The 13,804-nt window shown below is 41.2% G+C and overlaps 1 protein-coding gene across 1 annotated transcript; it reads left to right on the top strand.

The window, feature by feature from the left end:
* Positions 1–12,419: 12,419 nt before the first annotated feature.
* LOC149236476 (uncharacterized) lies at positions 12,420–13,405 on the top strand. Its single transcript, XM_089368922.1, has 2 exons — positions 12,420–12,858; positions 12,960–13,405. The coding sequence occupies exons 1-2, from the start codon at positions 12,420–12,422 to the stop codon at positions 13,403–13,405; spliced, it is 885 nt and encodes a 294-aa protein (XP_089225048.1).
* The last annotated feature ends 399 nt before the right edge of the window (positions 13,406–13,804 follow it).

Here is a 13,804-nt window from a genome sequence, read left to right as displayed (position 1 = left end):
GTACCACAATTTTTGAGCACTTCTCTCCAAAATTCATTGTTACCATGGCACCCAAGAGAAGTGCTTCAAAAGATACCACTGAAATTAGTACTGTGGAAGCAGTTGAGTAAATGCCAGTAAACTTTCTAGTATACCCAGACACTCAATTGTATGTAGAAAAGGACTCGGATCTTACATGGAAAAAATTAAATGAAGCTTTGTTGGCAAAGGAATTTGCAATAGATATAGAGGACTGACAGGTATACATGAATGTCTAGAGATCAGGGCTACACAAGGTTGCATGTAGATATCCAACCTTCCCATGTGCATATGTTATTAGCTAGATTGTCTCACATATTGATGAGAAGATCATGACTTTTAGTAGTACCTGTGGATGGAGGCTTGTTACTTTTCTGGTAGCAGATTATCAACATATGTACCACTTTCTTAAGCCAAAAACACTCATGGATTCATTCTTCTATGCCACCAACAACTATTTGGGCATGAAAGATGTTGTTAAGATTTGGGTGAAGGAGTCATCAATATTTCGATAGACACCCACCAACACATATAAGACAAGGTCTCTCAAGAGGGCCTATATGTTGTTGTTCATCTTAACTTGCAAAATCTACGGTCAACAAGGCACAGAGACCTTTTCGGAAGAGTAGGCAATCTTTCTAAATCAGGTTGTGAACAGTGGGAAGCTTCTCAACTGGTCAGATTTTTTGGCTTGACAATTAAAGATCCATGTAGGTAACACCCTGAATCATCCCGAGGGTGGGAAAGAGAGATTTTATATGTCTCCATATTTACTAGATGCAATCTGTGCACATAATCCATTCCCTAGTATGATCTAGGCTTGGTTACGTCAAGACATTGTCGTGCACATACACTGCAAGATGCTCTCGAATTGTAGCAATCGAGTGTTATGGAGAAGCTAACTGACCACTTCCTCATTCTGCTATACAAGATGATATTTGAGGAAGAACTACCTTGCATGCCGCCTGCGACAACGGAGGCAATATCAAAGATCGTAGATTGGTTTTCCTCAGCGGATGGCACCTTCCTTAGAGTGTTTGTTGGAGAGAAGCCACCGCATGTTTTCCAAGGTATGCCACTGACAAGATCGTCATGCAATAATTTTCATATCATCTATCTCGCCAGAGCGTTGCTAACTGCTTTGCATAGGAAGAAGAAAGCACCTTGGCCAACTCTTCCTATGAAAATTGGATTGTACGAGATAAAGAACCTAAAAGTCACAGATACTAAATCAAAGGAAATAGATAAGTTTTCATTCAGTACTCGAGACTTTAATCTGTACAATCTTTGTGGTATTTTCAAGAACCATTGTGCAAGAATTTTTAGTGGCTAAGCGGGACATTTCATTTTCAGGAGGAGGATCCATGGAAAAATGTCTATATTGCCTCCAAGACCCAAGAGCCGGTCAGTTTTACAGGAACTTCACAGGTCACTCCATAGAAGGCAGCAACGCTAGAAGAAGTGCCAATAGAAGGGAGCAACCCTGCATAGGATAAAGAAAGAGAAAGGTTTCTCATAGTCCAAGGAGACAAAGAAGGCGCAAGATGAAATAAGATCCAACTCTTATGAAAGAGGCATTAGCAATAGATGCAAAGGGGAAACAGAGGATGTAGAGAGCATAACAGAGGAAGAGAGAAGAAGAGCAAAGGAGAATGGAGGAAGAAAAGAAAAATCAAGAATAGGAAAAGAAGAAGAAGCGGAAAGATGAAGAAAGGAAACGCACAATATCAGAAGAACTAGCATGGAAACAATTTGAAGAGAAAGAACAGAACCAACAGAGGAGTAGGGTGGAAATTTACAGGATTGGGAGCTTCCTCGGTAGATTGAACAATTGATAGAGATCAATGACATGAAGGCGAAATTAGAACCGCAGAACCCAAATGTCGACTTGATTCCTAGCACACAACAGGTCACTATACAGTCTCCCCCACCCCCAGCAGCAGAGTCATCTCCAGGCGAGAAAGGGGAAGTTTTTCCTCTTGACGATGATCCGATTATGGACATGTACACTAATATTTCATATGACGAACTCCAGAAGAATATTGTAAAAGCGCGTAAAAATCATTTTTTGGATGATCTTGCATCTCCTAGTTTTATGAGAGAAAGGGTAATTGTGGTTGACATCAGGAGAGATCCCGAAGCCCTTGCCTCAGCCAATTTGGCCTTCACAGGTGCAAAAAAGTTGAATACTCAGTGTCTGATGGCCGAGAATAAGCAAGTATTAAAGAATTGTAGGCTTCCAAGGAATAGATTCAATAGCTTCGCACAGCAGCTCAGAACACAACTTTTGCACATGTCCATCTGAAGGAAATGAAGGTTGTGATACTCAATGAAGTATTGACACTTGGAGAGACTATGCAAGATCTCTATGAGGAGCTAGTTACCATGCATAAGGTAGTTGTCTGCGTGCATGGCTTGCAGTAGCAGTGTAAATTCTTTGTCAAAACTCTTAGTAACGTGCAAGATGCAATCACTGCCATGCATGAATGGACAATGCGATAGAAAGGGACATTTCTTGACTTAGGTAAGAAGATGAAGCCACAGGTAGATCTGGATAAAGCAAGAGTGCATATGTTAATCCAAAATAGAAAACATCTCGCCTGATTCATTGGTAACATTCAAGACTCATATGCATGAATATACAATAGTCTAGATTTCTTGGTGAAGGCACACAAGATCCCATCAGTTAGCTCACTCACTAAAGCCAAACCCAAGAACCAGGTCAAAAAGGAGATAAAGGAATACTTGGAGCAACTGAGACAAATTTCCACCAAGGAGGACTTGGAGTTGAATAAACATAACGTGCACAACTACATTGGTGGCCCTCTCCTAGTGCAAACAATGTTGATAATGCTTCAGAACGAAGTTGAAAATGCTTCCAAAACATTGTACTTGGATGCCATGGAGGCTATAGTCTTCTTCCAGCCAGACACCATAACACAGTTTTGGGATGTCATAACACAGTACCAAGCTTGGCACCGCTACGTGACCGACAAACATCAAGTGGAAGTTGCAGAGCTTAAGTTCTCCCAAACTCAAGCATGATAGTATTTTGTATTGTTAGGCTGTCTAGTTGCCTCTACCCTATTTTTTATTATATGGGTACGAGTGTAAATCCTAATATTATTTGTAAATGGAATTCCAAGTGTCAATATTTGAATGTGAAGAGTCATGATGTAATGTAATGATTTATTTCATAAATAATTTGAAGAGTCATGAGGGTAGTCCAAAGGTCACAAAGGGGAGTTGAAGGGTCACCCCCTCTTGTTATAAATAGAACCTCATAACTCATGTAAAGGGATTTTGGGAGCCAAACGTTTGGCTAGTATTAAGCTTAGAATCGAGAGATTGGGAGTTTTTTGAGAGCCTTGGTTTCTCCTAGTGTGGAGGAAGTATGTTTCTTTGGAGGAGAAAGTGATTTTGAATTGACATTCCACTATTGGGGCTAATGGTCTATCAATGGTGTATCTATGATTGGAACTTTCACTTAATAAAAGCTCAAAGTCAACACTCTTTCATGCATATGTTGCGAATGTAGTATGAATATTCCTGTTGTATTTGCAATGTATGTTATTTAACTTACACTTATGCTTATGAACTATTGCATTTTCATTGGTGTGAATCTTGTTGAATGTGTGTTGTTGTATCAATTCATCACGGTGTTAAGAAATTGACTTTAGAACATAAATAATTACCGAGAGGGATAAATATAAAAATAACCTGCAACAACCGGAAAACCCCAAATCTGGGGAAAAACCCAACCCAGTGAGATCTCATTAGCATTGGCCAAAACCCTAGCCAATCTGGCCAAGTGAGCCTTCACCGCTCACCTCTAGGCCTACATTACAATGAAGTATTCCCAAACTCTTATAGGCTCCATTACATGCAATGCCACGGACAAAAGACCATGGTCGTACAATACCATGTGCCCCAAAACCATCATTGTTTACCTGGTCAACTTTGAATCTATCCCGAGTCAAGTTTACCTAACAATTCCCCCCTTAAACTTGACTTGGGGTTCCTTGACTCACTCCAGCCAAACCTGCTAAGTGAGACAACCTCGCTCACTCTAGCCCTTACCTCCCTCAAATTTTTTACTTGGGGTATTGTTAACCCGACATCCCCCTATCACCTAGGTCTAACCCAGACTGTACGGGTGATTACCCAGGGGTACGCATGCCTTACCAGGTCTTACATCAATATGCCCATTTACATGCAATATAATTTGACTCCATTGTAATAATATTTTTTGTTTTGTTTTGTTTCCTTGTTGCTTTGTATAACCACCCTCTCAACTTGACGCACTTCGTGCTTGATGCTCTCCTATACCTCCCATTCAACCCATGCGGTTATCCTTGAGCATCACTCTTAAGGGTTTTCCTTTGCATATAAACCTATGTGCAACGTTCTCCTCAACCCAAACAATGGCTTACACTTTTTCAAAAACTTCACGATCTCAGTTGCAAGGCTTATCTCTAGCAACCTCACGTGTCTAATGCTCAGCCTTGGACCAGAGACACCAACAAGACTTCAGCCTTAGATTTTTGTTTCAATTCCCTTCTTGTACGTCTTCAAGATTGCTATATCTATAATCATCGTGATCCTCGGATCCTTTCAACCATTTGATGCATCTTCTTTGTTGCAGATCTAATATTGAACTTAAAAAAGTACTAGAGCGATAAGTTGAATCCTCAAACCCATGACCTTGAGATAATCTAATAAACCTCAAGACCACAGTGAAAAGCCACTGAGATCACCTCATGGTAATGAAAGAATACCACGAAGGTTGCTACAATAGGTTTTTCTTTCGATGACTAACATCCACCAGCAAATTCCTCGATCTGGACTTTGATCTTCCTTTCCCTGTCTTACTGTAATATCCTAGACTCTTTCCTCTTTCCATTTTTCTTCCCCTAGTCTCTGCATTCAAAGAATTACCTAATGTCTCACTGGAGATTTTCCATCACATTTCCTCATTAAGGATTGCACCAACAACATCATCAAACTTTAAAGTAATAGATCCAGAGACAAAGTTACTAATGGCCATAACTAAACCATTCCAACTTTCTGGTAATGAGCACAGAAATAAAAGAGCCCTAACTTCATCAAAAGTTACACCTACATAACTTAACTGACTCGTAACTATTTTAAATCAATTTAAATGATCAGCAACAGATCCACCTTCTGACATCTTCATATTAAATAAATGCTTCATAAGAAATACCTTATTTGAGGCTGAGGGTTTTTCATATAGTTTTTCCAATGCTAACATTAAACCCTCTGTTGTCATTTCCTTTGAAATATTAAAGGCTACCGACGCTGCTAGGCACAGCCATATTGTTCCAAGTGACTTTCTGTCGATAATATCCCATTATGTGTCTGTCATACTCATTGGCTTCTTTGTCTTTCTTCTCAATGGTAGGTACAGATCATTCTGATACAAGTAATCTTCCATCTGCATCTTCCACAGCTGGTAGTTTTGGCTGTTAAATATTTCGACCCTAAACCTACCATCTTCTGCCATTTCTCCCACTTGAACCAAGAACCCTTCTCTCCTGTAATTTTATCAGCCAAGCTCCATTGCATGAAATACCACAGACAAAAAAACCATGGGTGCACAATACCATGTGCCCCAAAACCATCATTGTTTACCTGGTCAACTTTGACTATATCCCGAGTCAAGTTTACCTAACACACGGTTAAGTTGTGAATTATTTCACATATTATCTTGTGATGTCATTATGCTCATGTGTTCCTTTCAAGTTGCGTACTATTATAGGATTTTAAGGGGCTGACTTATTTTCCCCTTCCACATGGCAGAACATTCATGCATTGCACTTAACTCTCTGCCAAAGTCACACACTTGTTCTTACCAAAGTCACCGATCGAGTTCTTGTTTCTGTGATTGCTTTAGGTTCCAAAATGATTTTTCCTTCCTCGTCAAGTTCTAACAATATTGTTTGAACTGGGAGATTTTCACCTATAACCTTCTTTATGCATGAAAGATGGAAAACTGGGTGCACTTGAGAAGATGTAGGAAGATCCAAATTGGATGCCATAGTACCAATATTTTGCAATGCCTTGTACTGACCATAATACTTTGGTGATAATTTATTATCCTTCCTAGCTTGCTTGAGGGACATTTTTTTGTATGGTTGTAGTTGTAGAAATACCCAATCACATACATCAAAACTTCTTTCGCTGTGATGTTGACTTGTCTGTTGTTTCATTCTATTTTGTGCAAAAGTGAGGTTATTCTTTAAGAGTTGGAGAACTTGTTGTTGATGCTCGATGTGATCTTCCACTACTTGAACCTTAGAATTCTCTCTTAAATATTATGTGATGGATGGTGGATGATATCCATAAAGTGTCATAAATGGGGTCATTTTTGCTACAGTATGGAAGGAAGTGTTATACCATCATCCAGCCAGAGGCAACCACTTGACCCATTGTTGGGCACGAGATCCCCCAAGGGAAGTTTTGGGGCTTAGAGCCCAAATTTTGGTCAAAGATTGTAATTCTGATGTAAAGACTCTACATTTTGTGGACGCAGAGCGCGTAGTTTGTAAAAGAGTCATAGGGTTGTCTGCGCTTAATTTTTTTATTGTAATGTCGGTTGTAGAGACTTACCCATGGTCTGCGAACAATGGGATTGTATAAATAGAGCGAGGCTCTAAGTAGTTAAGAAATATAATGATGATAAGGATGAAGAATTGATTCGTATTTGAGGAGAAAAGTCTAGTTTTGGGTCATAGAGTAGGAGAAGGCTCTACAACTGAGTGCGCAGAGGCCTAGTAGTCCGTAGCTAAGTGCGCAGGCCCCTGCAATTGAGTGCACAGGGCGAGTCGAGTCTGTAACAGTTGGAAGTATTAATAAAGAGAATTTCCATATCATTTTTTCGTATTTATTTCCTGTTTTATGCATCTGTTACATTGGTTATAAATTGCACTTTTAATACTTATATGATATGTAAATGTATATAACTATGTTGATTAAGTGAACACAAGTTAGAATAACTATTTACGTGAAGATAAGTAAGATCGGTTAAGAAGATAAGTAAGATACGTGGTGTAGTTTGAGGAAGTAGCGCAGTTCGTTGTTGTAGCAGCACGAAAGCATCTCAGCCCCCGGTTAGGGCTGCGCAAAAGACGATTATAACATATCGCAAAGGTCTTGAAGGTTAGAATAGTGTGTGAAGCGACCTACGCGAAGGCAAATCTAGTTGGACTAAATCGACATCATAGACATCTCAAGGGTGCGAAAACTTGGTTCCAGCATCCCCCCATACTGCTTCAGGTGAGACTTCAATCTGCGCTCCGCGGGCTGATGCTAAATGGACAGTAGTGTAGGGATTTGTTTGGCTAAATAACTTTGAACCTAGGTTAGGCCCCCATAAGCCAACAAATGGTTCCATTGTCGGGACTGGAATCTGCATAGAGATGTCTGATGATGTATCATTGGAATCCAACTAAGAAACAAATATAAGGCTAGTTGGACAGAAGAATTCATGAGTTCGTTACGCAGGAGAACAAGAACCCGCGACTGTCAAAAGAAGAGTGGTTAGACTGCTACCTGTACATGGAGATCCACAAAATCTTCTTCGCATTCTTCCCTACTAAGCTATACAAGTGGATCGTGAAGCTAGCAGAGAGCCAAGAAAGGTGGAAGCTTGACGGTCCTATTGTGTGAACCCCAGAGTTAGTGTGAAGGTTGGAAGCATCAAAGGATAAGATCGCATGCGTCATTGATCATTGGCTCGATTGTATTATAGAAGGATTCGTTACTGAGTTCACGGTTGACACCTCATTTAGCTACAGCGAGGCAAAGCAACGCTTTCTCAAAGGACCATGAGGTAAGTACGTAAAGTCTTTGAATACTTGGATTAAAATGATATTGTGCGAAAAGAGGGTTATGCAGTTACCTTGATGTTCGGGGCTACGTGAAGTGGAAAATCTTACAGGAACGAAGGAAATAAGGGACCAGAAAATAGCCCCATTATTTCACCTCTGTGAGGGGACGAGGAAGAGCCCGTGAAGGTCTCACCACGAAGTGCCATCCATCTAATAAGGCAAAGAATTTCGCAAATACGACCTCCACCCACACCACCACCAGCTTGACCGCCATCACCCGTACCACCTCTACCACTGTCGCGATTCAATATGGCAAGCATAGTGAAGTTGCATGTGTTCAAAGGTTTGGGAAATGAGGATCCGGACCAATTCTGGTTCATTGTAAGGGTTGTATGGGAAGCGCAAGGAGTTACAGATGACAATATAAAGAAAGCAACACTGGTTAGCGCTCTTCAAGACTGCTCGCTGACCTGGTATATTAAGTACTCCAGTGATAATCCAAATGCGGGAATCATGGATATCCAAACAACGCTAAATAGAGAATTTAGCAGGCTGAAGTCTGAAGCACAGTCGATCATTGGATTCAAATAGATCATACTGCTACTAGGTGAGAGTCCTTGGGATCTAGATCAAAGGCTGAAATGTACGATTCGCAAAGCTAATATGAATCTGACGGATGGACAGCATCGCGAGTGGTTTGTAGCTTCGCTAATGCCACATTTAAGGAGTGCATTATCGTAGCAGAAGATAACAACACAGGCAGAAGCCCTAGAGATTGCCATAAGGCTGCATGAGACCCCAATGCAGGATCCTAACTTATGAGTTCAGCAGATCCACGTGCAGTTAAAGAATTTATGCCTTGAGATGCAGAGTCTAAAACAGGACAGGACAGCTCAACCAGAAGTGCGCAAAGAGGTATGGTGCGTAAAATGCAAGGGTCAGGGTCATGACAAGGACCACTGCCCGGTTTTCACAAATTACCTCGCAAGAGGAGGACCGATGCCTTTAAGGCTGGAAGTGCAAGTAGGACCTAGCGTAATGCCTGCTTTGTGGTGTGCATTTTGTCAAATAGCTGGAAAACATGCCACGGACAACTGCCACTTGTTACAGAAGTATACGCAAAATTCACAACAGTTTTTATGCAACTTTTGTAGGTCGGTGGGACACAATGAGCGCACTTGTAGAAGCTATGAGTTGATGATGGATAGAACTCCCACCTACAGAGTTCAAGCCGAAATGCAACCCCTTGACCAGAATGCAGGAATGTCGCAAACAGGATTTCAGGGGTGCGGACGAGGCCAAGGCGGAGGAGGACCTGGAAGAGGTCGCAGACAGTTGATATGCTATAATTGCAGAGGGCCAAGACATTATGCCTGTGATTGCACGAATCCAATGCGCCCTTCGTGTTTGTATTACACCTTGTTTGATCATTAGACAGAAGATTTTCCTACGTTGATACCTAGGATATGCGACAAAGGAGCGCTACTGCCTCCCCCGACTCAAAACCTGCAAATGATGAGGTCTGAGCTGCGCGAGGAAGATCCGAATGTGAACATTGTGCTCCGAAGTGGAATCGCGATGGGAGATGACAAAGGCAAACAGCTAGAAGATAGTACTTGGGTTCGCAAAGCTCTAACGAAAGAAGCGGAGTTTGATTTGGAGCGCACTCGGGAAACCTTCATGGAAGCTAAGAAGAGCTTCGCTGATGCCTCCACTTCAGGAAGCAAAGATAGACCAGAGCCGGAAATGGACCCATCTATGCTCACAACATTCTTGGAAACATGTATGAAGTTACTGCGTGACAGTAAGGCTGTAAAAGGATTATAAGAACTCATTAATAGATGCGTTAGGACCGTGCTAGGAGAGCCGCACGTAGTCCAGAAGATCAGAAAGCATAAGACAAGAACAGGACGGGAAATGAGGTCAACCATGCAGATCGGATAATATGATATGGATCAAGTCATTCTAGATTTAGGATCGGATGTGAATGTTATGTCGAAGCATACATGGGAACGAATGGAGAGACCTACGTTATAGTGGTCTCCAATTCAACTACGAATGGCGAACTAGCAGAAAATCATACCCACGAGGCGATTGCAGGGAATAACTGTGGATATTGAGGGAGCAAGCGCACCGGCAGATTTTGAAGTGATAGAGATTTTTGATGATAGCAATCCCTATCATGCGCTCTTAGGAATTGACTGGGCCACTGACATGAACGGGGTAATTAGTGGAAAATGATTTTTGAAAAGAAATCACTACGCGTAGTTGTACCCCTGGACCCTGCTGAAGGATCATGCTATACAAAGCCAGTGTGCAACTATGAAAGTGATGATGATTTGGACTGCATCTACAAGATAAAAAAGCGATACCAAGACTGGGTAAATCCCACTGCGGATGGATGGATTGCATGGGAGCGCGAAAGCTCTTGTACTTCAGATTCTGATGAAGAAATAGAGCAATGGCAGAATCGGTTACATGAGGTAACTACACTGAGTTGTAATATGATGACAAGGTCATTGCACTGCGTATTGATAGAAGTAAGATACCTACCTACTTATGATGGTTTAAGTGAGGTAGATACCTTCTTGGATAAATTTGAAAGAGAAGTTTCGAAAAAGCAACGATTCCAGGCCTTGGACTAGGTACTGCGCGCTACGCCTGCGAGATGGTGGGGTATGCACAAAGGGAGCTTTGACAACTGGCGCGAATGTAGGAGAATGATGTGCACATGATTTGGGAAGCCTAGGGTGCGACTGACAGACAAGTACAATGAACGGGATGATCCACGCGCACATCTGGCCAGGAGGATGCAAGCATACAGAAAAGAGCCCCAACCTGCGCGGATGCACATGTACTCCACGTTGAAATACATGGTCAATAAGCATGTGTTGGGGGGGGGGCTCGTAGATGGCTCTTAATGTTGGGAAAAAATTATGCAGGAAGAGTAATCACGTAGAAGATTTTATGCTCATAATCATTCAACAAGGTATGCAACGCGCTGAACAAGGTATGCAATGTGCAACGAAGTGATTGGGACCTGCGCGTACCAGCAGTATTATGGGTTTATAGGATGACATGCAAGAAACTGACGGGACAGACACCTTTTAGGCTTGTCTATGGAGTGGAAGCCGTAATGCCTATGGAATAAATCATGCCTAGTGTTAGACTCTGTCTTGTCAGCCCACTGCTGTCAAATTCACCAAGGTTCATTTCCCGTCACTGGTAGTCATTAAATGCCATTTTGATCAGATGAGTCATTTTATGTCTTGAGTTCAGGGTTTTGTCTGCAGAAGTGTGAAATAACGCAGTAAGTTTTTCAGGAATGTCATCGTTAATAATGTGAGATTGATTCTTCTTCAAAACCCTGTTTTGAAGAAGAAATCAGTAAATGTGTTTTTTAGAATATGTAATTTGTCAAAATGTTTCAAAATTCTCCAGCTCTTCAAATGGCCGCAGCTTCTGCAGCTCCTATCCCTGCAAAAGCACAAACAGAAAAAACATTATCAGTAATCAGAGGCAATGCAAAATAAAGTTGAAAAGAAACATCAATGCTTCAAATATTGCAAAAAGGGTTCCAGATCGAAGATCAAAATCTATCATACATAATATATTTCCACAATCGTCAATTCATTTGCATCCAGTGAAAGAACGAATTAGTGAGTTGGAGAAACATTTCTTGTGATGGCTTCAGCTGCTGGGAGTGAGCAACAGCAAAGCATTTTAGCTTGGTTACTTGAACCTTTAAAAAAACAGTGGATTAAAAAAGAGTTGCAAGATATCTTGGGTTTGGTGAATCTTTTAATTAGAGGCCCAAATACACCAGAGAATGAACTAATGTGGCATATTTTCCACAGAGTCACCCTTTTTGAGAGAGCCCTTAAAAGGAGTGGTAGTAAAAGGCTTCAGTCTCCACCTCTCAAAATGGTTCTGCATTCACTTTTGATGTTGGTTCTTCTCATCCTATGGTTTCTCGCTTATCATGGATGTTGCTTCCTCTCTTCAAGTTGCTTTGTTGTATACATTCACTTTGGTTGCAGCCAATAGTTCAAGAATTGCCAAAAGAGGTGTGCGCTATGCATTGGAGGTGTGCACTACGCACTCAGGTGGGCGCTACGCACTGGGCCTCACTGGCCAGTGTAAAAATACACAGGCGCTACGCACACAGAGGTGCGCTACGCACTGGGTAGGCGCGCTACCCATACAGTGACAGAGCCCAGAAAATTTTTGTCTTGCGCCCAGTTTCTTATCAAATCGGCTCCATCGACTTGCAAGTAGGCTTCTAAAGGTTGCTCAGTAGATTTTAGCATGATTGTGGTGTTATTAATGTTAGGAAACAAGCCTTGGTTGAAGAGAGAATTGTTTTTCATTCTCTGTCATTTCAATCTGATCGACGATAGAGCTAAGAAGTTCTGAATTGAAGCGCCGAGAGGATGAGCTCCAGCAAAGAAATCGTGCCTTGGAAGAATCATTGAAAAGAATTATTGAAAAGAATCGTTTCAGAAATTGTGGGCAGCATATAGAGAATTCAAGCAAGCTTTACTCATCGCAATGGAAGAAAATAGCAAAGAGGTAAAAGATAAACAGGTTGATCGAATCCGTAACCTATTTCGGCGAAAACTTTCAATACCATTGAAAGACATTGATTCAATGCTTCAAGATTACAAATTTTGGGAAGAGCAGCAGGGAGTTGTGATTGGGAATGACATAGATCATTTAGCTGGACTTCCTTCCAATGTGATATCAGCTTATAAAAAGGCTCTACAAATGTACAATGCGCGTGCTAGTTATGAAGAAAAGGTGGCTAGAGGAAAGCAGGCGGATACTGAACTTTTTCAAAATTACCTGTCCTATATCAACTTTGAAGAATCCTCAGGAGATCCAGCTCGTGTTCAAGTTCTTTATGAGAGAGCAATAACAGAATTTCCAGTTGCAAATGATCTCTGGCTCTGTTATACTCAATATTTGGATAGCAATTTGAAGGTTCCCAGTATTATAAAATCTGTTTATGCCAGAGCTGTCCGAAACTGCCCCTGGGTTGAAGCACTTGGGCTAAATACATGCTTGCTTTGGAACGCTTTGATGCTTCAGAGGAAGATCTCTCTGCCGTGTTTGAGCAGTCTCTGCATTGTGGGTTCTCAAATCCTAATGAGTATTTGGATTTGTTCCTTGTTCGTGCTGATGGCTTGAGGCGACGGATTATGAAGATGGATGAAATTAGTAAATCATCTTACGTTGTTCAACTTCGAGAAACATTTCAGCGTGCAGCAGAATATTTGTCTTCACATCTGAATTACACAGATCAATTCTTGCATTTGCATGCATACTGGGCTCGGTTAGAATATCAGCTTGGAGGGGATTTGGAAGCTGCTCGAGGAGTTTGGGAAAGCTTAATTAAGATATGTGGTGGGATGTTAGAGGCCTGGCAAGGCTATATAAACATGGAGCTGTTGGCTGGTAACATAAATGAGGCTCGGGCAATCTATAAAAAAATATTTTTATTAAAATTAGTTTTTATTCAAATAGCATTTTGTTAATAAGTTAGCAAATAAAGGAAAAACAAGTGGCAGTCAAAGGCGGAAAGTTTAAATTTAAATGGAAATACTTGCCACAACAGAGCGCACTGTCTATTTTGGTCTTCAGTTACAAATTTAAAGGGTCTTCAGCTACAGCTGCCGCCTCTCCATTAGTTATTAACAAACAAATGTAACGCTGCTCCTTTTTAGAGCAGACCTTTCCTATTTTCATCATTTTAGTTGAAACAGTGCCCTTGTTTTGGGTCGTTTTGTTTTCTCCTAGCTGAGTTTTATTTAATATATTAAAAATCATTTGTAGAGAGGGGAGAATTCTGAGGTGTGCGTGGAGAAAAACAGAGCTTCTATTGTACAGTTTTGACAGAGATTTTAATGAAAAGATACAGCTCTGGCGCCTGAGAT

Source organism: Pinus tabuliformis, chromosome 8 (assembly GCF_031772625.1).
Source record: "Pinus tabuliformis cultivar Carrire ecotype Pingquan chromosome 8, CPIR1, whole genome shotgun sequence".
Lineage (NCBI taxonomy): Eukaryota > Viridiplantae > Streptophyta > Pinopsida > Pinales > Pinaceae > Pinus > Pinus tabuliformis.
Note: the sequence above shows the minus strand (reverse complement) of the source record. Positions and strands in the feature narration are given on the sequence as shown.